At 45.4% G+C, this 26,865-nt stretch overlaps 1 protein-coding gene across 1 annotated transcript in view; it reads left to right on the top strand.

The window, feature by feature from the left end:
- The first annotated feature begins 262 nt into the window (after positions 1 to 262).
- The window catches only part of RDX (radixin), a 59,210-nt gene continuing 32,607 nt past the window's right edge, over positions 263 to 26,865 (top strand). The window contains exons 1-2 of the mRNA XM_083169994.1: positions 263 to 527; positions 21,550 to 21,608. Coding sequence (XP_083026120.1) covers positions 21,597 to 21,608 — 12 coding nt within the window. The 5' untranslated portion in view covers positions 263 to 527; positions 21,550 to 21,596. The remainder of the gene's footprint in view (positions 528 to 21,549; positions 21,609 to 26,865) is intronic.

Raw genomic sequence — 26,865 nt, 5'->3', positions numbered from 1 at the left:
GTCCTGTGAGAGAAACACCAGTATACAACACCAGTATCGTCATAATAATGAGTTATAAGAACAATTATAGTTTAATCATATTATAATAATGAGTTATAATAATAAAAGTTCTGATGTAATAATAGTGAAATAATAGTAGTATAAGGGGCTATTATTATACGGGTGGTATGAGGGGAGAGCCCCCATAATGACCCCGCTCAGACAGGGCGCGATGCTGCTGCTGCTGAGGTGCCGACCGGGCGGCGGCCGCCATGTTGTGGTGGAGTGGAGAGAGCGAGGAGACCTCCATCCACCCGCCTCCTCCTATCTCCGTGGCGACCCTCCCCACACCTCCTCGTCCATCATCATCATCTCCCCCCAGTCCCTCCCCCTCCTCTTCCCCAGAGAGACTGCGCGGCCTCAGCAGCCCACACAGCGCCGCCGCCGACATCCTCCAGAGTCGCCGCCGCCGCCGCTGCTGCTGGAGTAACGGAGCCTGCGGGAGGGAGGAGTAGGAGGTGTAGCGCCCGGGCCCAGGCCTCCTGCAGGTACCACCGGGGGAGCCGGCTGCGGGATGGGGGGAGGGTGCGGGCCGCGCTGTGGAGAGAGAGTGAGTGGAAGTGGAAAGTCCCGAGTGGGAAGTTTGACTTGTGTATAAGATGTCTCCGCTGCCGGCCCCGGGGCTGCCTACACCGATCCCAGGGCCCCCACTGCCCTGCTCCCGGGCTGGGGGGGTGATCCGGGTGTGCATGTCAGTGTAGAGGCCTGCCGGTGCCAGGGGAGGGGGTGACCCCTGGGAGGAGGTGTCCCTGGGGCGCTGCTGTCTGTCACCCTCCTGCACGGTGCCCGGGAAGGAGTTGGTGAAAGTTGTAGGATGGGTCCCGCTGGGCCGCAGAGCAGGGGATGGGGCCCGGGCACAGGCACTGAGACCTGTTGCATATGGTGCCTGGCTGCTGGAAGTGACTGCACACACAGTGTCAGTGCTATGAGGGGCTTTGCTGGCACTGCTGTGTGTATGTGGGCACAGGAGTACTCAGTACTACTTCTGCATGTGCTATAATGGCCTGGGTGCTGTGTCTGGTCACTCTGATGCTCGTGTTGGAGATATATTTGGTATGTCATGGACTACATAGTGTCATGTACTGTATGCTGACAGAGTGCATGTTCTTGGTGTTGACAGGTAACTGATAATGTCAACCTATTGACAGCTCTAAATTCCACTTATGTTGACACATTCTTGCTGTCATTATGTTAAATGTCGACATAGCGACCATGCTGACATCCTCACATTCGACATTATGGTGCCATCGTATAAATGTCGACTTTGTGAATGCACACCGTGGTCAGACTCGGCCAAACCTTAAAGACAGTTTATGCTGTTAGCCACCTGAAAAGGGGCGTCTGCTGCACCCAGGGTATTGATCACGTCAGCACGGGCGCAGTGTCGGCATGTCTGTGTAAGCTCGCAGTGGTCACAGACATAAGTTTGTTTATGGCTGTATGGCGGTGCACACTCCAGCATCTGTTTGCTTTCCAATCCGTAATGTTATGATAAGATTCCCCTGTGTTACTTCACCACAGGGGAATGCCTACATAGTTGCACTACTCTATGGACTAAGTCAGTTCATTGTTTCCAGATAATGTACAAAACCTATATTTGTCCTATTGGCCAGTCTGCAATCTGTGATCTGAAAACAGACACATACCAAGTGCCAGTCACTAGACATAAGCAGGGATGAGATGAAAGTGTATTCAAGATGTAAGTTATTGAATGGAACTTTTTTGTTTTGTAACATATTGGTCACTGGACCGTCTTTTTTTTTTTTTTTCTTACTTAAAGATATAAATAATGATGTTCTGGTGTTTATATGATTATTTTACATACCTGTTGTATACAGAACATTGCTTTGTTCTATGTAGCTGTTAACAGTTTTCCAGCTATCGGATGTTTTTAGGCAGTAATAATTAGAAAGGAAACTAGACAATTCTTCATTGAGGTGTGGGAGTATTCGGGGAAATGCCTTGTATTGGTGTACATGCTTATTCTTCCCTTCCGGCGCAGTTCTCTCTTCCTTAATGGTCAAAGGAGCAAATGTTTAGGAAATATCAACCATATGAATAGCATATAGCCTAAAGGCCCATGCACTTGAGCACAGGTTCTCAAACGCTGTCCTCAGGACCCCACACATTGCATGTTTTGCAGGTCTCCTCACCTAATCACAAAATAAATAATTAGCTCCACCCGTGGGTCTTTTAAAATATGTCGGTGAATAATGAGTGCAACTGCCGAGTGACCTGGAAAACGTGCACTGTTGAGGACCGGGGTTGAGAACCACTGCACTAGAGGATATTGTGAAAGATATTCCTCAGAAAGGGCCTTCTGTGCGAAATTGTTTACATTATCGTCTAGTGCAGGGGTGTCCAACCTTTCACCTTCACTGGGCCACATTAGAAGATGAAAATTTGGTTTGGGCCGCACATAAAATAAAATAACAGTAACGATACCTGATCATCCAAAAAAAACATAGACAACATAGTTAACATATTAAACTTATTTGGAAATGAAGTTAGTGAGATGTTTGACATTGTTTCTCACATTCTGACACAGAGAATAAGCCGAAATTCACATTCTGACACAGAGAATAAGCCAAAATTCACATTCTGACACAGAGAATAAGCCAAAATTCACATTCTGACACAGAGAATAAGCCAAAATTCACAATGTGACACAGGGAATGAGTACAAATTCACATTCTGACACAGAGAATAAGCCGAAATTCACTTTCTGACACAGAGAATAAGCCGAAATTCACAATGTGACACAGGGAATGAGTAAAAATTCACATTGTGACACACAGAATAAGCCAAAATTCACATTGTGACACACAGAATAAGCCAAAATTCACATTGTGACACAGAAAATAAGCTGAAATACACATTCTGACACAGGGAAGGAGTAAAAATTCACATTCTGACACAGGGTGCCAGATAACACATATGCCCCCACAGTGCCATATGACACATATGCCCCCACAGTGCCATATGACACATATGCCCCCACAGTGCCATATGACACATATGCCCCCACAGTGCCATATGACACATATGCCCCCACAGTGCCATATGCCCCCACAGTGCCATATGCCCCCACAGTGCCATATGCCCCCACAGTGCCAGGTGACACACATGCCCCCACAGTGCCAGGTGACACACATGCCCCACATTAAGCTCCATTATACATATACCACACACACACTGTCATGCACCATTATCTATGTCCCACACCGTGATGCACCATTATACATATGCCACACCGTGATGCTCCATTATACATATGCCACACCGTGATGCTCCATTATACATATGCCCCACAATGTGAAGCTCCATTATACAAATGCCCCACAGCGTGAAGCTCCTTTATACCTATGCCCCACACATTGATGCTCATTAAACATATGCCACACAAATGATGCCCATTAAACATATGCCCCACACCTTGATGCTCATTAATAATCATCAAGGTGTGTGGGGCATATTCACACTTATATTCATAATGCCCCCTGGTAATGCCACTTATATTCATAATGCCCCCTGGTAATGCCACTTATATTCATAATGCCCCCTGGTAAGGCCACTTATATTCATAATGCCCCCTGGCATTACCAGGGGGCATTATGAATATAAGTGGCCTTACCAGGGGGCATTATGAATATAAGTGGCATTACCAGGGGGCATTATGAATATAATGCCCCCTGGTAATGCCACTTATATTCATAATGCCCCCTGTAGTGATTACTCTCCACAGCTGATGGTAGTGGGGGTATGAGAAGTCACCGCTGGTCTGGCTGCCTGCTCCTGCCGCCGCCGCCACCCATCAGATCATCATCCAGCCCTGCACGCTGCTGGGATGAATCACGTGGGGGAAGCGCCAGCACAGACGTCCTTCGGACCGCGGGAGCAGCTGAGTGTGCCTGCGCATGCACACCAGCGCTCCCGTGGCCATTTTAGGTTTGGGAGAACTCGATGCTGGCCGCGGCCATCTTTACTTTGGGCACAGTGCCGCGGCCAGCATGGAGACGCTGCTGCGGGCGGAGTTGCCCTATAATTTATATTTAGAATTTCTATAAAATGCACTGGGCCGCATTACTACCCGACCTGGGCCGCATGCAGGCCGCGGGTTAGACAAGCCTGGTCTAGTGTGTACGCTCAATATCATTAATGCTGTATGAAGATGCTACAGGGCACCTCCATTAAAATTCTGTGTTTTAAGATGCAAGTTAATGCATGTTAAGATAACTATCCTAGTCCCGAATAGGACAGTACATATTTGCATTTTTATTTGAATTTATTTATTTTAATGCTTTCATTCAGTGCAGCTGAAGTTTGTTAGTGCATTGAGGGGAGTGTAAACTTCCTGTTGAACAGATGCATACTTTAAAGAACTTGATTGAATTAATATGTTAAAACAGCTCAAGTCTTGTATAAAAGCAGTGTGCAAAATGAAGTTTCTTGAAACTTTTTTGTTAACCTGTGATAAACACATTGCAAACGCTATCATAATTTAAGAGCTAAGTCCAGGAGCAGAGCATTGTGTCCCTCCTGGAATGGGTCATGTTGGGAGGTATGTAGAAAGAAGACTGTGTATGTGGGCGACAGGTGTGTGGAAGCTGAATTGAAAACTATTGTTATAGTATAGATCAGTGATGGCTAACCTTGACACTCCAGCTGTTGTTGAACTACACATCCCAGCATGCCCTGCATCCGTTTTAGCATGGCCAAAGAGTAAACCTGTAGCAGGGCATGCTGGGATGTGTAGTTCAACAACAGCTGGAGTGTCAAGGTTAGCTGTCACTGGTATAGATCAATGTATTTGTTACAACTTATGAAGTTTATTATAAAGCTGGATTAATGAAAAACAATTACATAATACATAACAATATATTTATAAAATACACATGCAAGTGAGGTTCTTCTACAACGTAGTTGTAGAAAGAGTCCTAATTATACAAAAGGATATCTCATTGTTATAGGATAAATGTTCACAAATACACCTTTAAATTTTTTTTTAAAGGCAATATCCAGATATACTGGGATATATCCAGTGTTACAGGAAAATGTTACGCTGGAATTGTATTTTTTAATATATGAAATGGTGAGCGCACCTGTGCAGTGTTGCCCCTGCTGTCTGTTAAAATGTTGTCTCTAGGACTGTTGTGGGAACTTCAATCAATCTGAAGGTGGCTGAGAGGGTTGAACCCACACGCATGTACCCGCGGACTGCAGGAGGTTTGTTTTGTATTATGTAATTGTTTTAAATTAATCTAGCTTTACAAGTTGTAATAAATACATTGATCTATACTAGAACGATAGTTTTCATTGAGTTCCCACACACCTGTTACCCCTACGCGCAGTCTTCTTTCTATACTAGCTACCTTCTTAGTATAGGGGAACCTACACAGCGGTCCCCACAGGCCGGCAGTGGGGTATAGATTTGTGGATAATCTTTTAATATATTTTGTGTGTACTCTGTGTTCGCGTTACCTTACATATTTTAAGCACCTTATTTTTCTTAGTTTTATTTTTTTGAACATTACAAACACTAGTTTATACTTTGCTGTACAGACCGCAGATGTCTGAGTGGCCGTGCATCATATCCCTGTGGTATCTATTAGTGTTTTTCTTTTGGAGAATATTGTGGGACAGATTCCATTAAACAGGGAGTGCTTCTGGGCATTTTGGGCACTTACTGTACCATTTGGGGTACAATGTGGCGTTCAGGAATGGTACGTTGTGCCTGTGTCATGGGAATCAAATTCCCCCTCCTTTGAGATAGGACAAACTCAAGCTACTCACAGAAGTGGGGCTCATACAGGTCACTGATATATTAGTGTTCCCTCTAAGCTTTTTTTGCAGGGTGCTGCACACTGCCCATTTTTAAAACCTCAAAATGCACCCTGCCCTTTTTGTGTGTGGCACTGTGTGCCCTTACGCTGCCCCCACCGCGCTGACATGCCGCTGAAAACTTTCAGTGTGTGCCATCATGTGTAATGGGTATTATGGTGTGTGGTATAATGTGTAAGAGGCATCACAGTGCGTGCCATAATGTGTAATTATCATTACAACAGACTATGTAATGGGCATAACAGAGTATGACAATGTTTAATGGCCATAATCCTAGTGCTGGGGTAGCCAGCCCTAGTCCTCGAGAGCTACCAACAGTGCATGTTTTGCAGGTCTCCTCACAGAATCACAAGTGAGCTAATTAGCTCCATCTGTATCTTTTAAAATGTGTCAGTGATTAATGAGCGCAGCTGTGCAGCAGCTAGGTTGTCTGGAAAATGTGAACTGTTGGTAGCTCTCAAGGGCTAGGGTTGGCTACCACTGTCCTAGTGCAATGTGTAATTTATTTTGTTTGTTTCTAATGCAATTTTCGGCACATGTGTAGTTTCATGGCACCGTGCGTCTGAGTCCCCTTGCGGGGCTCGCTTCGCTCGCCCGCGCTGCGGGCTCGGTGACTCGCCACGCTATCTAAAATCAACTCCATGCCAACATGGTTAGTGGGGGTATGAACTATCCACGTTGGCATGGAGTTAAGTTACTTTATTTTAGATAGTTTGGCGAGCGTACCCAACCCGGAAGTAGCACGGCGCCGTGAAACTACACAAGAGCCCAATTTTCTAATATAAAATGTGCCCTCCCGATTGAGAAACGTCCCCTTCTTGGTGGTCCGCACCCTGCCCTAAAAAAAGAAAATACTTGTGAGAACACTATACCAGTGATGGCTAACATTGACACTCCAGCTGTTGTTGAACTACACATACCAGCATGCCCTGCATCAGTTTTAGCATGGCCAAATAGTAAAACTGTAGCAGGGCATGCTGGGATGTGTAGTTCAACAACAGCTTGAGTGTCAAGGTTAGCCATCACTGCAATATACTGTAGATTTTAGAAATCTTATGAATATAGAATGAACATATGCCAGGCTGTATAGAGAATGTTAAGCCTATGAGTCCTTGGGGGTTATGCTAGTTCACTCTTTCTGGCAAATTCCTTCTTAAATGGACAAAACCATGTGCACTGCAGGTGGGGCAAATGTTACTTGTGCAGATAGAATTAGATTTGGGTGCGGTTTTACTTCAATCTATATTGCAATGTACAAATAAAGCAGTCAGTATTTACCCTGCACAGAAACAAAACAACTCACCCAAATCTAACTCTCTCTGCACATGTTACATCTGCCCCCCTGCAGTGCACATGGTTTTGTCCATCTAAGAAGGATTTTGGCAGAAAGAGTGAACTAGAATAAGGCCCCTTGCCCCAATAGAGCTTAATAGGAATTGCCTACTGAATGGTCTGAAGTCCATTATTGTCAGCTGGCAGTTAACCAAGTCAGGGTCTCCAAACCAGTGTTGGGCTCCCGTACTTCTGTATATAGTTCCGTACACACGGTGCAATTCATTTTCTTTTCAATCCCGAGATCGAAAGTGGCTGAAAACCATTCGATTTTGACTATATAGTCAAAATCGAACCGAAAGCTTGTCAGAATCACCCCATGTGTACGGAGGCATATGATTGATGACTGCATAGAAGAGGGTAGCGGTGTGTGTGTGTGACTTCATATGTCCTCTCAATAATCACGTCCCCCCTGATTTTGCTGATGTGTGACTGGTCTATGCGCAATACAGTGGTTAAATTCACTATTAAATATGACACTACAGGTTCAAAGGGAGTAAAACGCATGCAGGCCATAATATACGGTGCAATGCTTTATCTAAATTTGTGCAGCTGTCACACGTGTGTGTTATCCTACAGCCTGTAAAGACCGATACGAGCCCTTTTGTTTCTCATCTGCGGTGTCCTTGATTTCTCAGCAGAACATTCAATGGAAAATGTGCAAAATAACAGAGGCTTTCATTTATGCAGGTATTCAGGGACATGCTAAACAATATCTATCTTCTGCATCTGTATCGTGAGTGGGGGCTGCTATGTCGCTTGTTCAATTGTGATTAAACCACTCATCACATTTTATTAGAACAATCAATCATCCCTGGAAGTTTGGTCTTCTCACCAGCAGCGTAAACTAGAGGTTGCTGGTGAAAAAAAATGTTATTAACCATTTCCTGGCCATCCGACTGCGTTCTACTTCCGTTAGACGGCATTGTTGTATAACCAGACATAGAGAAACATCCTGCAAGGACGGGGAGGACTGGACCACCAGCCATAATACCCGACAAATAAAAATAAGCAATTACATTCTGCTTTAATATGTTCTTATTGTTTTGAACAAGATAAAAAAAAAAATCTTTAATCTTCCAAACAACTTCTGACACTTATACTGCTTTCACATTGCAGAAATGGGTAATGACACGGTATTCTTAAATGGGACTTTAAAACGGGTCTGAGCCTTGAGACCTTTCACATTGCAGGTGAAAACCATTTTAAAAATCATTTAATACCATTCAAAATTCAACCCGTTTAACCCCCAAGGGACACGTTTCAAGCCATTGAAATAGAGCCATTCACACTGCCTAAAAAACGGCTTTGAAACGTGTAGGACTCTGCTTTTTAACCGTGTTGAAATACCGGTTATCTTTAACCGGTAAATTAACTTTGGCACTTTCACATTGCAGCCTTAAACGTTTTAAAATGGGAAAAAAACGGCAATATACCATTTTAAAAGTGCAATGTGAAAGGGGTATCATTGAAGTAAATAAAGTACATGCTTAGCGCTTTCTCTGAATGTCATTCACGGGACGGTAAAAGCCCAGATCTACACGGATTTTCTCACCGGCAGATTGTAAATGGTTCTGCTGGTCATCCAGCACAACGCGTGTTAACAGTAAATCATGCTGACTGCCCCTGTTGTGGCCTTTAATGCCACCTGCTAAGGGGAATTCTGTGAGTGGCTGTGTGCTGTTATTTTACCAGTACATTACAGCTGGCCGTCATTAAAGCAGCTTGAGGTATCCTTGTGAAACTTCAGCAGAATAGCAAAAAGTGTGAGGCAGACATGTATCCCGAGATCCCGATAGGACCGCTCCGCATGTTAAAAGCATCTCGGGGTTTGTTTAAAATTAATGCAGCGACTTGAAAAGCCATTAAGCTCCGTGGGGAATCTAGCAAGACAGACTATTGATAAAACATGTATCCTGTTCACTGTAATTATCGACCCACTTGCCTCTGATAGTACATGAAGAACAACTGGAACAAAATCTTGCTATGTTGCAAGGATACGGCCTCGGTGCTTGTCAATTATCCAAGACCCTACGTTTACGCTGCCCTGGTTTTATTTCAAAAAGTTGAAATATGGTAAAGGATCCACCCAAAAATTCTGTTCTATTTTTCGTCCAGGGATGTCAATCGCTTATGATCTCCTGTTCTCACTTTCTGGTGGAATTATCCTGTTTTTGATTAATTAATCTAAAAAACCATCCCCAAATAACCCTCAGTATATCGATCTGTTACTATCATTTTATCTGTATCGAGTCCTGTTCATTTTGTGGATTTGCTTTGAATCACGCTTTTGCCCATTTTTGTTAATGTCTATCTTTTATGTGCCAACGCTTGTGCGATGTTATGGTTTATGCCAGGCCTCGCAATACAGCAGATTCTGCTACACGTCAGACTCTGGGGAAGAGTCTGTGTAACTCATCCTGTTCTTAAAAGCTGTTTATTGCTTCTTTTGAATGTCTAAATTTAGATCTTTCCTTTACAAAGCGCCCACTGCAAGCTTCTTTCCAATTATTCCGTAGGGTTTGTACTACAAGCATTGAACTCACTTGGGCGGTGGCCAGTGTACACAGAGTATTTATTTTCCTCACTATTATGTCTTACCTCCAATAAGTTTCATATCAGAATATTTCATTCAGTTATATTTGATAGCACTTTCATATAAAATTTTGATCGCACTTTCATATAAATTTACCCAGTTTGTTTTACTATTGTAAAGCGCAACGGAATCTGCTGTGCTATATAAGAAACTGTAGATAAATAATAAATCTTTATTTATTAAATTTTTACTATTGCAAGGGTGCCCTCACTGTTGTCCTCTAGGAAAATTCAAGGTAAATTGTTCAACATTATCTTTCACTGAACACATTGTCCTGTGTGTGGGCCATAAGTTTGCAATCTCTCCCCTTACAATCAGTTAGTGGACAAATATGGAAAAGTGTCCACATAAGTCTCGTGTTTAAGTATAATCACTGTTATGGCAAGTGGTTAAGGGATGCGTTTAAAACCTGTGTATAAATAGAGCGGAAGTGAGGCTATGGTACAGTATATTAGGACTATTTACAGTGAGAGCTATATTGAGCCGGCTGTGATACTGGAGGTCATGACCTTTCCCATGTACAGGAAAAGCCTTCAAGCAGCCATTAACGTCTTAATGTGCCGGTTTTGTTTCCCAGACGTGTGACTTCTTTATTATCATATACGAGTCTCTGAAGTGACCTAGCAGCACATTTTTCTTTTTTCGTAGCCAGTTGAAATTTATTTTATTTATTTTTTCTATCTCGACGTAGGATATGTACCCCCTCCCTCCTCTTCCTCCCATTCTTACTGCCAGAACTCTTCCAGCTGAGATATATTCGGAGGTCTTCTTGCGGCCACATGTTTCAGGATTCCCGACGGAGTTGCTGTAATATTGAAGTCTGGGGATGGTGAACCCCAAATGAAAACCTTACCGCATTGATCCTGTTTGTACTTGATGACTGATTTGGAGGCATGTTTTGGAACTTTGGGGCAGATTTATTAACCCTTTGCTTGTCAAGGTTGCTGTGAGATCCTCAAAATAGCCGCTAAAAATGCCAGCGTCGCTCACTGTGTTTGGGTGCAAAAATTTATTAAATTGAAATTAATTGACTTGGCTGTATTTGTATTTATACTAAAAGCACAGTCGCTGTGAGTGATACTGGCATTTGTAGCCATTATTTTGAGGATCGCTCACCGCAACGTTAGCACTCAAAGAGTTAAGCTTGGTGGAATGATAACGTGGCTGATGATAATGCAGCAGCCAATCGCCACCTGTCATTGTTGAAACTTAGCCTGTAACTTGGCAGTTAGGAGCTGATTTGCAGGTGCGTTAAGACCAGTCACTTTATCACTTCACCAGGCTTAATAAATCTGCCCCGTTATCTTGCTGAAACATCCAGCCTCTCCAGCTTCAAATTCTTCCTGGACTTCAGGACATTATTGGGGGGTATTCAATCCCCACCGCTATTTCTGACAGGGGGGAAAAGCGACTGCCTCCTATTCAATGCTGCCAATGCAGACAGAATTGAAGGCGGATTTTGATAAAACAGATATCTCTGATCTGTTTTGTCGAATTCTCAGCCTGATCTCGACAATCCACATCCGTTTTTGCCAACACGCCCCCTTTTCGACAGTGGACAGGCGGAACATTGAATCCTGTTTGTCGATTTATACTGTTGGGCCGTGCGAAAATGGGCCAGGATTCCGACAGTTGGAATCCGGGATTGAATACCCACCTATATGTTCGTGATTGTTGATGCCTAATTGTATTTAATTTTCCTGCCACCTACCCAGTATTTCCTATGTGTGACTGTTTCACTTCTACCCCTGTACTTCAGGGATTGCCTTTCTATGTGTCACCAGTTTGTTCTTGGGCAAATCCATATTTGCTGATCCCCTCTTGTGACATCTGAGTTTGGTTTTGTGTATACAAAAATTAGGTGAGGTACAAGCAACACAGGGGTTCCCAAACTCTCTTGAATCAGCTATTAAAGACACCCTAGTCCAAAAGTTCTGGTAAATAAAAAAATATGTAATTAATTAAGTAATTTGTGCTTACCTGTCAGCTGCTACCTGTCAGTTATGCAGTTTGGACATTGTGGTTGTATTAGTCCACAGGTTTTATGATTGGCAGCCACCGACACTGGTTTTACCTATCACTTTGACAATAAAAAATTTGGTTTTGAACCACCAACCTGAGGCACGCCTGCAAGTTTCTTGCTGCACCCCAGGGTGACTTGATCCACAGTTTGGGAACCGATGGTCTAAAGAGAACTTTCTCTCTCTCCCATCCTTTTGCATTGGCTTTAATAGTCAGTTTGAGTTGTTTTCAAGCCTTCAGCCAGCTGTTTGAGCAGGCACAGCATCCTGGGAGGTCGTTGGAAGAATCATGGCATTCATTAAAGACTGGAATTGCCTTCAGCTTTTTTGCATTAAGGCCTGATGGGTCATTCGAGTACTTGCAAAAACAAAACAAATTGAGCCCCAACTTTGTTCTATTTAAAATACTGTATATATCTGTATATTAGTTTGGTTAAAGTCAAACAAATTTTGGGTACTTGTGTAGTTTCACGGCGGCACTTACGTAGTCAGCGTAGTGCCCCAGTCAGCATTAGTGACGTGTTCTCACAGTTAGCTTGTTTCACGGCAGCGTAGTCAGCTTGTGACTGTGCAGCATCAGTGTCGTGCTCCCGCAGCCAGCATGAAGACACGGTACGCGTCCTCAAGACCTGTTCTACCCCACTATCCACGTTGGCTTGCCGGGGACAGAGCTGCAGCTCACGGGGACAGTATGGTGACTACGCTGACTTTGCAGGGCTGCCACGGGGACACTATGCTGAGCTGCCGTTGGCCTACGCTGACAACGCAGTGTAACATTGTGCCGTGAAACTACACAAGTACCAAATTTTGTTATGCAGAATGATTTTAATGCTTTTTTTTTTTTTTTTTATAAACCAGGAGAAGTTGTTATTAAATGGGTGTTTCAGTAAAACCTGCAATTTTAAATGTGTGCGTCCAAATTTTTTTACATGCCTATTCACATAGGGTTCCAATATATAGATAAACTGCGTGTAGTTAGGCAGTCAATAGGTCGACTCCATATGTTTGCCGTGCAATAGGTCGACATGGGCAAAGGGTTGACTGTGCTTATGATCGTCCGGTTCAAAGGTCTACTTGACAGTGGTTGACCCGTGGACTGTGATTGGAAACCTGTGGCGAAGGCAGCAGTAGCAGAGGGAGCCACCGTGGTGAACTAAAGGCCCCCATACATCAGAATGACCTTCATTCGGCCATGTTCATGTTTGACTTAATAAGTGTCTATTATACACACCCACACATGTGTGATGTATGAGGCCTATTGTGCTTGAGAATGGGTTGTCCCCATAACTTGACACACTCTTTCTACCAATGCACTTAAAGCAGGGGGGTTAGGGAGGGGTGTGTGGAGCAAACATGCACAGGGATAAACCATGCAAGGGCTGCAAATGTATTTATTGGTTTTTACTTACCTGGTAAAGACTGGCAACATTTGTACAGATGTAGCCTTGCTCCTCTATCCCCGATCACCGCGGTTCATCTATCCCCGATCACCGTGGCTCATCTATCCCCGATCACCGTGGCTCATCTATCCCCGATCACCGCGGCTCCTCTATCCCCGATCACTGCGGCTCCTCTATCCCCGATCACTGCGGCTCCTCTATCCCCGATCACTGCGGCTCCTCTATCCCCGATCACTGCGGCTCCTCTATCCCCGATCACTGCGGCTCCTCTATCCCCGATCACTGCGGCTCCTCTATCCCCGATCACTGCGGCTCCTCTATCCCCGATCACTGCGGCTCCTCTATCCCCGATCACCGCGGCTCCTCTATCTCCGATCACCGCAGCTCGTCCCCGCTTTGTTATGCAAAATTCACACCCGTGGCTCAGAATCGACACACTTCGATATCGCAGTTCAGAGCATTTCTATGAACTGTGGGATCGAATTAGATACATGTGGATGTCGCCGGTATTGCGCCGGTTGCCGAGGGAGTCACACATGGTGATCAACGTGGCATAGAAAAGCTCAGATTCATGTATGTAGCCTACAAATCCGAGGCTGATTTTCCGTGCTATATACGTACAGCACCTGCTGATCCGCTCTTAGTCCCTACATTGATTGCCTGTATTTTACTGTATTCAATATAAAGTACTTCTACAAAGCCATTAATCTGAGTAGACCAACATATCTCTGCGCTCTGCACAAGATCTGCGTCTCTCATCCACACCAATTGCTTGCTCCCACTTACACTTGCAGGACTTCCCTCGGGCAGCGCCCACCTTATGGAATGCTCTCCCATGCACATTAAGACTCTCCTCTAGCCTCCAAACTTTCAAGCGTTCCCTGAAAACTCACCTCTTCAGGCAAGCCGATCATATTCCAGAACCTCCACATGATCTCCAATGGTGTTTCTGGAATGATATCTGGTGGCCCGCCATGCTATAGATTCCTATACTTATGTATCCCTCCTATTATTATACCTGTAGATTGTAAGCTTGCGAGCAGGGCCCTCCTACCTTTATATCGGTCTGTTACTACCCAGTTTGATTTATGACTTTCCAATTGCAAAGCGCGACAGAATATTGGTCAGGGTACCAGGTGAAGTATGTAAAAAAAAAAAAATGTACAAAATCCGGAATAATCCCTCATCCAAAATTAATTTTGGATAAGGTATAGTCGACCTGTATTCTCATCTTTCCCCACATTCCTCATTAAATTACTTAGTAGAGAAACCAAAGTAAGTGATCGCAGAAGCATGTGATAATCATCTCTGTTATGACAAGATTGTGGAAAACAATTAGTGGATATCCTTGTTTCTGACGGGGATTGCAGGTGGTGGCATCCTGCCAGTGTGCACAGCTATTGCTGGGTATGGAAATTATGTTCCCTTTTAGTGTTGTAATAATTAAACAAACACAATTTCTGCATGGTGATATTGCAGTGTCTAGTAATGTCATGGGGCTCCTAGAATCCAAATTGATTATGCTACAAAGTACATATGACTTAAATAAAATACTCAGGCCATACTGAAGGCGGACTCATGCGGTAATTGAGAGGAGAAAGAGAGCGACACACACAGTAAATAAAACAGAAATCTACAATAATATGAAGTAAGATAAATGTTGCTGACTGAGGTTCCCCACCGCAGTCTTCAAGGCACCCCGAAAGTCCAAATTAAGTATATCCGTGCTTGGCTACGGGTGACTTAATGATTGAATTATGGATAAACTTAAAACCTACATTGTTGGGGTGCCTTGAAGACAGCATTTAGGAACCCCTGCATTAATTGGATAGGTGTTATCTCATCTTTTCAAGTGGTTCAAAACGAAGGGATCGCCAATTCTGTCCCATCCTTCTAGTTCTCACCACACGGTCTATATATGTGATGAGTGCCCAGTTTTGGAAATCACTCCCAAGAAAATTTTGCTGAATATCTACCTGTGTCTTATAGTCTTGATTTAATCACTGTGAGAGATTTATTTAAAAGGCTAAGGCAGCGGCGTAGCTTTGTTTGGGGCGCCCCCCCCCCCCTGCCGTTAATGGGGGGGCGCTCCCCGTCCGCCCCCCCCCCCCCCCCCCGTGCCCCCTCCCCCCATTGCCGCAGGCTTACCTGTCCGCACGTCCCGGCTCCCCTCCTGGCTTCAATAAATTCTATGCAGACGGACCACGATAAAATGGCCGCCCCCATACCGCAGACAGTTTCAGAGAACAGTCTGCTTTATGGGGCGGCCATTTTATTGTGGTCCGTCTCCATAGCATTGATTGAAGCCAGGAGGGGAGGCGGGGGGCAGGGGGATTACTATAGCACCGCAGCCCCCCCCCCGGCGCCCCCATATGCACAGCGCCCCCCGCGACCGCGGGGGCTGCGGTGCTATAGTTACGCCACTGGGCTAAGGGGTATTCTATCTCTGCCGATTTATTTCCGACAGTGTTCAATCCGGCAGAGATTGAATACCCCGTACTGTCGGAAATAATGGCAGAGATTCAATCTCTGACGAGATCTCCGACAGTCTGGGGTTATTCAATCTCTTCCTATATTTCTGACAGTGGAAATATCGGCCGTTCAGTATTCAATCCCAGCTGGGACTCGCCTGTTACAGACCCGACTCCGTATGGAGGCAAGTCTGTATTGTTGGAAATGGCAATGCATTGTCCAATCTGTGGCTGCTTTGCATTAAAACTGCAGCGCTTTTTGCCGATCCGGGACCTTTACAACTCGACAGTCAGACCATTGAATTCCAACTACCAAGTTACTGTCGGATCCAATGGAAAAACAGCCCGGAATCCCGGATTCAATACCCCCCTTAATGTCTGACTTTTCCACTACAGTGGTGTGTTCTCTGTATTGTAGGAAATGGCCTAGGATTGTCCTACAATACATTTCATTCTCTTGCTTACCCGCTCTTCACTATTCTGTCTTTCTAGCCCATAGTTTCTTTCTAACCCCCCCCCCCCCCCCCCATGTCTAGTTTAAAGACTCCTCCAGCCTTCTTACCATCCTACCCCTCAGTCTGGCTGCCCCCTTTCCATTCAGGTGCAATTCATCAGTGTTGTATATTTGTCACTGTCAGGCAGGAAAAAATTATTGAATATGGCAGTTGGCCTCTATGCCTTATACAATATAGAGATGTTTGAGTGGTATATACTAAAAAATCCGACTTCAATTCTGGTGTATGGGTCTGGAATATTAGATTTTACTTCTGCTGCAATCCTAAACCTGGTAGAAAAAACCCTTCACCTATCTATTCAGGAACCGTGCTTGTCACCGTATGCATAAAACATGGAGATCTCCATAATGATTTGGCAGGCATCGGCTGCTGTAAATGTTTGCCACCAATTAGCAAAATGTGGTCTTGCTAATTGTCATCTATAATAATTAAGTGCACAACACAGTTACGGCTTCCTTGAAAGGAATGACATCTTGGCAATTACAATTAGTCGGTTAACGTGGTTAGAAAAAAAGTAAACCAGCCTTCATGTATGTGTGTTCAGTAGGCATTTCTGAATTACTACTTTTCATATACAGGTTGAGTATCCCTCATCCAAAATGCTCGGGACCAGCATTTTGGTAATGGATTATTCTGTATTTCGGAATATCATTACATTTCAATGAGGTATCTTGAGGACAGGATCCATGTGTAAAGACAGAATGCATTTATGTTGTATACACACATCAAACACATGAAACACATGGCCGGACCCAGACAGCATGGTGAGCGCAACTAAGCCCCTTGCAGGCTTGCTGCGCTGGCCAGGCTGCGGGCACGGTGGCTCGCTATGCTATGCGAGCCACCTATTCTATTCTCCCTCTATGGGGGTCGTGGACCCCCACGAGGGAAAATAGCAGGCGGCCGTCGGGAACCCGGCTGTCTGTGTTTTGACAGTCAGGATCCCGATGTCGGGTAAATGCCTGTTGGGACCCCGTCCGGCACCCGTGGCAGTCACACATCCTGTCCCCAGGAGTGGCAGTCACACATCCTGTCCCCAGTAGTGGCAGTCACACATCCTGTCCCCAGCTATGCAATTTTGCTATGCTACCCTGTTTCCCTGATAATAAGACCTACCCCAATAATAAGCCCTACCCTTATTTCTGGACAACGGTCCAAAATAAGCCCTGCCCCGAAAATAAGCCCTAGCTTAATCCCCATTTTGCCCAGTCCCTGTGCTAAACTCCCAGCTCCGCTAAACCCCCCCACCCACCCGCATGAAATGGATGCTGCTGCTACGGTAGCAGCCCTGGTACCGCTGAAGCCTCTGCTGGCATCAGCGGTCCCAGGGATGCATTGTGCATGTGACGTCGCTGCGCACCTCAAGGACTGAGTGGCGTCTGTTCACAGACGGGAGCGGAGTGACTGAGCGGCGGCGGAGGAAAGGCTGAGTGGCTGAAAAATGCAGAAGGAAAGGAAATCGGCAGGTGTGCTTAAAGTATAAGGAGATTGAGGGGCATGATGTAGCTAAAAGAAGTACTGAGGTGCTAAAATAAGCCCTACCCCATAAATAAGCCCTTTGGTGTTTTTGGACTGTAAAAAAAAAAATAAGACAGTGTCTTATTATCGGGGAAACACGGTATGTGATTTAAATTGTATGCCATTTGAACAGCATACAATTAGGACTGAACTACACTATGTAATTAGTTCATATTGTATACAGTGTGCTACAACAGTGATCGGATGTCAGTACAAAATGTACTGCCTGCACATACTTTGTACGGTACTCTTTACCTAGAACGGCGACCATCGTATGCACTAAAAAACGGGTGCGATGCGATGCCCGCAATTTCCCATAGGGATCAATGTTAAAAGTGAGATTGGACGCAATTTTTGTGTTCAATGCCTCAATGCCCGCGATTTTTCCATAGGAAACAATGTTAAATGGGCCACAGAGCCCAAATAGTCACCCTAAAGTCTGAAATGGCCCCCACAATTGTTAACGCCACCCCACGATCAACGTCAACCCGAAGCGTGGCGAGCGGCGGCGGTACGCGTCCTCCGACCGTTTCATGCCACCACTATCCACGTCGGCGTGGAGTTGAGAATAGAATAGTGTGGCGAGCGCAGCGAGGCGAGCGGACGCGGATACCTTCACAGGTAAACGCGTCCCTTCGCGGGCTTCACAGGTATCCGCGTCCCCTCGCGGGGCTCGCTGCGCTGGCCACGCTTCGGGCTCGGTGGCTCGCTGCGCTCGCCACACTATTCTATTCTCAACTCCACGCCGACGTGGATAGTGGGGGTATGAAAAGGTCGGAGGACGCATACCGCCGCCCCTCGCGGGCTCGCTGCGCTCGCCACGCTTCGGGTTCACGTTGATCGTGGGGTGGCGTTAAAAATTGTGGGGGCCATTTAAGACTTCAGGGGGACTATTAGGGCTCTGTGGCCCATTTAACATTGTTTCCTATGTAAAAATCGCGGGCATTGAGGCATTTAACACTAAAATCGCGTCCAATCTCACTTTTAACATTGATCCCTATGGGAAAATCGCGGGCATCGCGTCGCACCCGTTTTTTATGTGCATGCGATGGCCGCGATTTTTTACCCCCGACGCCCGCGATGCCAATCGCGGGCGCCGTTCTAGGTAAAGAGTACCCTTTGTACTATACAATTTAAAGTACACTGTGTGATTTGAACTACATGCAATGCGTTTTGAACTTTAAAAGTTCAAATCACATAAACCATGTATGGGCACCTTAAGTCACTCATTTCTTATTTTTTATTTACAAACATCACTGTTAGTGGAACAAATGTACCCGTGCGAAGCAAGGGCGGGTCGCTAGTTCTTTACATAATCACAGAGTGTAGTCCACTGCACTGGCCCATGGTGCAGCGCTATACTCAGGTAATCGTTACTGCTGTATGAAGCAGTGGTAACAGAGGAGAAGTGATAAAGTGCCTGGTACTTTATCACCGGCCAATCGGCTCCTAACTGTTAAGTTACAGGCTGGATTTATAAAGGGACAGTTAGGAGCTGATTGTCCGGTGATAAAGTACCAGGCACTTTATCACTTCTCCTCCCTTATCACTGCTTCATACATCTACCCCACAGATCCTAAAGGGAGGTGGGTGATTGGGGGAATCTAGAACCTTTGTTTTTATTAATGATCAAATTTACATGCATCTAACTGGTATAATACCTCGCAGAGATGGGGTTCCATCAAGCGCATGCCCTCATCATTACGCTAGTCAGCACTGGTCCTTCTTACTACTTTAAGCTTAAGGAGTTTTTTTCAATGTATTAATTAAATGTCTGTCTGCATGCTTTGCAGTGGGTTACATCTGGTAGAATCGTTATTCGCCACCGATATTCATATTCACCATTCATGCCAGCTGTAGCTACAGTACTTATTCTTCTGGCTAGAGAAGACTCGCTTTCCCATTGCATCTGGGCACAGCTGTGGTCATTCATTAGCTCATTAAAACTGTGTTCCTGGTGTTTAGGTTTGGCACCGTGGTTACTGCTGTACACAGATCCAGGACCGTTTTTACCCACATTGGTTATTGCTATGGTTATAGGGCAGCATGGACTGTGTATTGGTTAGCATTACTGCCTCACAGCACTGAGGTCATGGGTTTGATTCCCACCATGGCCCTAACAGTGCAGAGTTTGTATATTCTCCCTGTACTTGTGTAGGTTTCCTCTGGGTACTCCGGTTTCCTCCCACAATCCAAAAATATACTGGTAGGTTATTTGACTTCTAACAAAAATGAACCCTAAATGTGGTAGGGAATATAGATTGTAAGCTCCACTGGGGCAGGAACTGTTGACCGTTGATGTGTTCCCTGTAAAGCACTGCGGAATATGTGTACGCTATATAAATAATTGGTAATAAATAACAAATGGTTCTATAAATTCTCACGGACTTCCTACTTTTCTTCTTTGTTTTGCTATATTCGTTAGCAGAGAAGGGAGAACCTTTTAAATTGCTATTTGCCTCTGTGTCGATGGTCCTGAATCTACAGGTATAAGTTGTTTTCACAAAGTAATCTCATGATACTGATTCCAATACATAAATACAGTGATTCTCAAACTTGGTCCTCAGGACCCCACACATTTCATACTTTCCAGGTCACCCAGCAGACACACAGGTACATTCATCATTACTGACTGACACATTTTAAAACATCCACAGTCGGAGCTAATTATTTCACTTGATTCTGTGAGGAGACCTGCAAAACATGCAGTGTGGGGCCCCGAGGACCGAGTTTGAGAAAGTGTGCATAAATACATGTGTAGATTGTAATGATTGTCCGTTACATTCACTTGTGAAGTATATTTTTCATTTGCCATATTTGGCATGTTGTACTCAGCATGTGTAACACACATGTAAATAAGCCCCAGTTTAAGGCGTTCACAGTAAAAATAAACACCAGCTAGACGTTCCCACAGCGTATTCCAGCACTTCATTGTCTGTCTGCCCTGGGATGGTTTGGTTCTGATTAAATGTATATTAACATAATCATATGCTTGCAATTTAGGCATTCCATTTAATCCTGTAATTTAATTTACTAGCCCATTAATGGATGCATGTTAAATGCTGGTATGTTTAATCCCAACTCAGTGTGTAGTTAAATCATGATAGTTTGAAATCAGGAGGGCCGGCCCCCTCTCTTAGGAGGGCCGGCCCCCTCTCTTAGGAGGGCCGGCCCCCTCTCTTAGGAGGGCCGGCCCCCTCTCTTAGGAGGGCCGGCCCCCTCTCTTAGGAGGGCCGGCCCGGCCCCCTCTCTTAGGAGGGCCGGCCCGGCCCCCTCTCTTAGGAGGGCCGGCCCGGCCCCCTCTCTTAGGAGGGCCGGCCCGGCCCCCTCTCTTAGGAGGGCCGGCCCGGCCCCCTCTCTTAGGAGGGCCGGCCCGGCCCCCTCTCTTAGGAGGGCCGGCCCGGCCCCCTCTCTTAGGAGGGCCGGCCCCCTCTCTTAGGAGGGCCGGCCCCCTCTCTTAGGAGGGCCGGCCCCCTCTCTTAGGAGGGCCGGCCCCCTCTCTTAGGAGGGCCGGCCCCCTCTCTTAGGAGGGCCGGCCCCCTCTCTTAGGAGGGCCGGCCCCCTCTCTTAGGAGGGCCGGCCCCCTCTCTTAGGAGGGCCGGCCCCCTCTCTTAGGAGGGCCGGCCCCCTCTCTTAGGAGTCCTTTCCATGGTAATGTTCTAGGGCACTTCTGATGAGACCCTGCTAATAGAGTGTGAGTGTTTTAGATTGAATTACCTGGGAAAGCATGTAAGTGTGAGCTGTGATAGCGGGTTGGGATTTGTGGTCTGTATAAGAATGTTTGTTTTGCATTGATGAAATGTTTTCCCCTTGCAGGAGAGGACAATCAGTTATTGGCTTTATAAACAGAAAACACAGACAAGATGCCGAAGCCGGTGAGTTCAATGTTATTTGTGTGTCCTGTGCAGCTGAGTACACACGTAAAGATTCCCACGGCTAACGATTATATATAGATGTACTTTCAGCCAGTCGACTCCTAACTGCCATGTTAAAAATGTCAGTTAGGAGTTGGTTTGTTGAAAGTTTCACTGTCCACATTTTTAATAAGTGGATGGTGATAACTTCATCAGCTCTTAACTGGCATTTTAACATGCCAGTTTGGAGCTAAGTGGCAGGAAGTTTATCACTCTCTCTACTTTTTGGGAATTCGTACATCTGGCCCTATGTCTTCCAGAATCCAGTCATGCCCATATGGTAGAGCACCTCATGTTTGGCACAGCAGTCCCAACAGTCCCCTCTGTTTTCTATTCCTCATATGCTGCCAGCCCAGGCTCAAAATGTACCTTATATTTATTGGTGCGCAGCAGGGTCTAAACTACATCCCACGCTCCTCAGCATTTACATATAATTTGTGATTGCGAGGTCAAATCAGAATATAACCCCTGAAAATTGATTTGTGTTCTTATCTATCTTCTCATTTCAATGGGAATTAGGATTTAAGACCCATACACACTAGCCATTCCCCACGACACAGATATCGGAAGCAGCAGGGTCCCGGGTAGGTGGGGGAGGGTGTGTGTGTGTGTGTGTGTGGGGGGGGGGGGGGGGGGGAGTGATGGGGGAAGGGGGGTCCTTTTCTGTCTATACATGTTCAGAGGAGGAAGGGGGTTGTTAATGATGCCTGAGAACACAAATCGTTAACGATATTGAGTTCACACTACACAAGAAAGAAAAAGATATCGGTCGGAATGGTCCTTCTGAGCGATATAGTTTACTTCCTTGTCTAGTGTGTGTGTGTGTGTGTGTGGCTTTACTGAGGGATCAGACCATAGATATCGAACATCTGTGCTAAAAAAAATGATGCCTACAGTAATTGGCTTCCATGTGTCTGTAGTGCAGGTCCTGCAATGACAACAGATGCCCAGTTGTTAGAGCAAATTTACATCTGGCCAGTGTTCTAAAATAACCCTCTTAGCTAGTGTCAAAGCTCAGGCCTTTCCAACCATAGCAAAGATGCTTTACATTATGACTTGTATTCCGAAACACTCTCAGCCCAGCAAGCAGGTCTGAATCGGTCCCAATGTTTGTTAGGTATTACTGTGTGTGGCATCATGTTTAATGGGCATTGCGGTGTGAGGCATGCCTCAGTAAAGGGTTAATTGTTAAACAAAAAGTATGTGTGGTTCCCCCCTGAACATATTTGGAGACTCACGGGCACTATGCCTATATATAGATGATAACCCACAGTTACAATCCTGTTCGGTACTCTTTACCTAGCACGGCGCCCATCTCGGGCATCGCGGCCAACGCATGCACTAAAAAACGGGTGCGACGCGATGGCCGCGATTTCCCATAGGGAACAATGTTAAAAGTGTCAATGGATGCGATTTTAGTGTTCAATGCCTCAATGCCCGCGATTTTTCCATAGGAAACAATGTCAAATGGGCCACAGAGCGCAAATAGTCCCCCTGAAGTCTGAAATGGCCCCCACAATTGTTAACGCCACCCCAAGATCAACGTAAACCCGAAGCGTGGCGAGCGCAGCGGTACGCGTCCTCCGACCTTTTCATACCCCCACTATCCACGTTGGCGTGGAGTTGAGAATAGAATAGTGTGGCGAGCGCAGCGAGCCACCGAGCCCGAAGCGTGGCGAGCGCAGCGAGGGGACGCGGATGCCTTCACAGGTAAACGCGTCCCTTCGCGGGCTTCACAGGTGTCCGCGTCCCCTCGCTCGGCGCGCTGCGCTCGCCAAGCTTCGGGCTCGCTGCGCTCGCCACACTATTCTATTCTCAACTCCACGCCGACGTGGATAGTGGGGGTATGAAAAGGTCGGAGGACGCGTACCGCCGCCCCACGCGGGCTCGCTGCGCTCGCCACGCTTCGGGTTCACGTTGATCGTGGGGTGGCGTTAACAATTGTGGGGGCCATTTCAGACTTCAGGGGGACTATTAGGGCTCGGTGGCCCATTTAACATTGTTTCCTATGGACAAATCGCGGGCATTGAGGCATTGAACACAAAAATCGAGTCCATTGACACTTTTAACATTGATCCCTATGGGAAATCGCGGGCATCGCGTCGCACCCGGTTTTTTAGTGCATGCGATGGCCGCGATTTTTTTTACCCCGATGACCGCGATGCCAATCGCGGGCGCCGTGCTAGGTAAAGAGTACCTTCTGTTCTGTACTGCGGGGCTCAACAATGTTTTGCAAATCTAGAAGTCATCCTAAGCATTTAGGAGCCACCGAATAGAACACCACTCGTGCCCCACGTACCTTCACACCACAATACATACCTGATATTGTGCTCTCGACATTGTTATGCTGTACATCTCTGCATTCTGGTGTCAACTGTTTGTACCAATCTAATTCAGATCACTGCATATAGTAGAATATAAACCAGGAAACACCCATTAACCTAAAAAAATAATAATAATAAAAAAAAGGTCCCTTATCCTATAGGGCAGGGCTGGGCAACTGCGGCCCTCCAGATGTTGATCAACTACACATCCCAGGATGCTTTGCATTAGTTTTGCTATGTAGCCATGCTGAAACTGATGCAAGGCATGCTGGTATGTGTAGTTCATCAACATCTGGAGGGCCGCAATTGCCCAGCCCTGCTATAGGGCTTTGTGTCTCTTGTAATCACAATTTTTTTTGTGGTGTTTTCTATTTTTGCTATCGGAGCTGCTATTGTACATTGCAGGACTGTTCTACATTACATATACCTGTAACTGCTGAGTTTACACAAAAAGAAGCTGAATACTAATGTAATTTACCCTTTGAGTGCCAATGTTGCTGTGAGATCCTCAAAATATCCCTTAAAAATGCCAGCACCACTCAGTGACTGTTCTTTTTTTTGGGTGCAATATTTAACTGAACTTCAATGAATTGACTTGGCTGTATTTGTATTTATTTATACTAAAAGCGCAGTCACTGTAAATGATGCTGACGTTGTTGGCTCACAGCAAAGTTGGCCCTCAAAGGGTTAATATACCCTGTGTGGATCATGGGTAATGAGTGTGCAGGTTGTGTTCTGAAAAATCGACAGGTTTCCCGTTTTGAAGCTGTGCAGGTGTAATCTGTGGCATTTGGGTTGCCCCTCTATAATCTTTAGCCTCATTGGCGCACTACCGAACTGTAGTTTCGTAGGCCATTGTGTCTAAATAAAGCTATGGATCTGTGAGGTAGATGTATGAAGCAGAGATAAGGGAGGAGAAGTGATAAAGTGCCTGGTTTTATCACCGGCCAATCAGCTCCTGGCTGTTAGGTTACAGACTGGGTTTAAAAAGGGACAGTTAGAAGCTGATTGGATGGTGATTAAGTACCAGGCCCTTTATCACTTCTCCTCCCTTTATCACTGCTTCATACATCTACCCCTGAATCACTTCCTCCCTCATATATTACAGTTTGTTTTAACGTATTACGGTTCTCCCAAGAGACACTTCGCATATAATGTACTTTTATAAACATGCTGAGGCTGGCGCTCTAAATTCCCAGTATTCTGCTGACCTGAGCCGCTCGCTGAGGACTTGCACATTTACAGACTGTGCATGTCAATAGCAACAATATGCAAATGACGACTACTTCAGAATGAGGTAACCACATTTGCAAGTTTCAAATACCTATTCAAAGCACAGACTGCTTTTACTGCGCTGTGTATGAGCGTGAGAGGCCTTAACTGGTACATGCTGCCTTTACATAATAAATACAACCGTCATGTATTCAGAACATCATTTTAGGAGCTAGATAAAATACATATTTTCATGGTCCCATTCTATTCTGCCCCTTTCCCCCAGAAACTGGTGAACACTTCTTTAGCTCAGTGATTGCTCACCTTTCCAGCCTTCTATATTTTGGGACATAGCTGCTTCATTGTGTTGTTGGGTTCTGTCTATGGGACTGCCTTAATAGGGCAGCGTAACAAGCAGGTCTACTAAGATCTTATAGAATCAGCAATTTTATCCCAGAAGTATAAGACCTGCATGCGTTCCCACCAAACACGTGTGATCTTACCAATGTCTCCAACACGGGCTCGATGGTGCAAGGAATGTGTTTTGTAGCCTGGTAGGACGTTGCAACTGTTTTCTAGTAAATTCATTAATACGGAAACAAAGGCCCTTATTCAGATCTGATCGCAGTACAGATTTGTTCTCAAAATGGGCAAAACCATGTGCACTGCAGGTGGGGCAGATGTAACATGTATAAAGAGTGTTAGGGTGCCCATACATGTTGCGAAAATCACATGTGTTATGGGCTAGATCGCATTGCTCGGCATGCATTTTGCATGCAATGTGCGTGCGATGCGATCCGAAAGCAGTACAAAAAGTATGTGCAGCACATACTTTCTATACTGTGCAATACCCGCGGGACCGTGCATCGTGTGGCCACCTATAGATTTGTCTGAGTTATTTTGTTTCTGTGCAGGGTAAATACTGGCTGCAATTTAGATTTCCGTTTCAACACACCCCACCCAAGTTTAATTCTCTCTGCACATGTTACATCTGCCCCACCTACAGTGCAACATGGTTTTGCCCATTTTGACAACAAATGTGTGCTGAGATCAGTTCTGAATAGTAAATACAATTTAATTATTTGTATTGAAATGAAATAAAAAAAATGTGCGAACGTTTTTCAGGTCCAGCATTTGTGCCGGCAACTGTAGAACTGGCATCTTGTGTGGCACGGAGTCAATTCCTTGCTGTGGCCTGTTATCCGTGTTCATTATTTATAAGCGTATCCTGCCAGGGTAATTAGTTCACTACATTTGGTTACCTGTAACTCTCCTTTCACATGCAAACTATGGATTTACTTTTGGATGTGCCCCCTTTTTTTAATCTTCTTACTCCCTTTTATTACAGTCCCCCCCCCCCCCCCCCCCCCCCATCTCCTTCCAATGAATTCTAAAGGCAAACAAAATTGAAAACCTTCTTTCATTTTAATATTATATTACTTGTTGGGGTACTTGCTACAGAACATTTAAGTGCAAGTATTGATCTCCAATATAACATACAGTGCATGGTTGGTGAACCTTGCCTTCGGGTTACATACCCGCGCACGGTTAGTGAGTCGCATGAGCCTTGCTACGGGTTACATACCCTCATGTGTGGTTCTTCGTGATACAGGGAATTCCAGCGTTCTACTAAAGATTCGGTTCATGGCTGCTCCAGCACAATGGCTCTTTCTACATGTCAC

This window comes from Crinia signifera, chromosome 2, assembly GCF_055691185.1.
Source record: "Crinia signifera chromosome 2, ASM5569118v1, whole genome shotgun sequence".
Lineage (NCBI taxonomy): Eukaryota > Metazoa > Chordata > Amphibia > Anura > Myobatrachidae > Crinia > Crinia signifera.
This window is presented reverse-complemented; position numbering and strand designations above follow the sequence as displayed.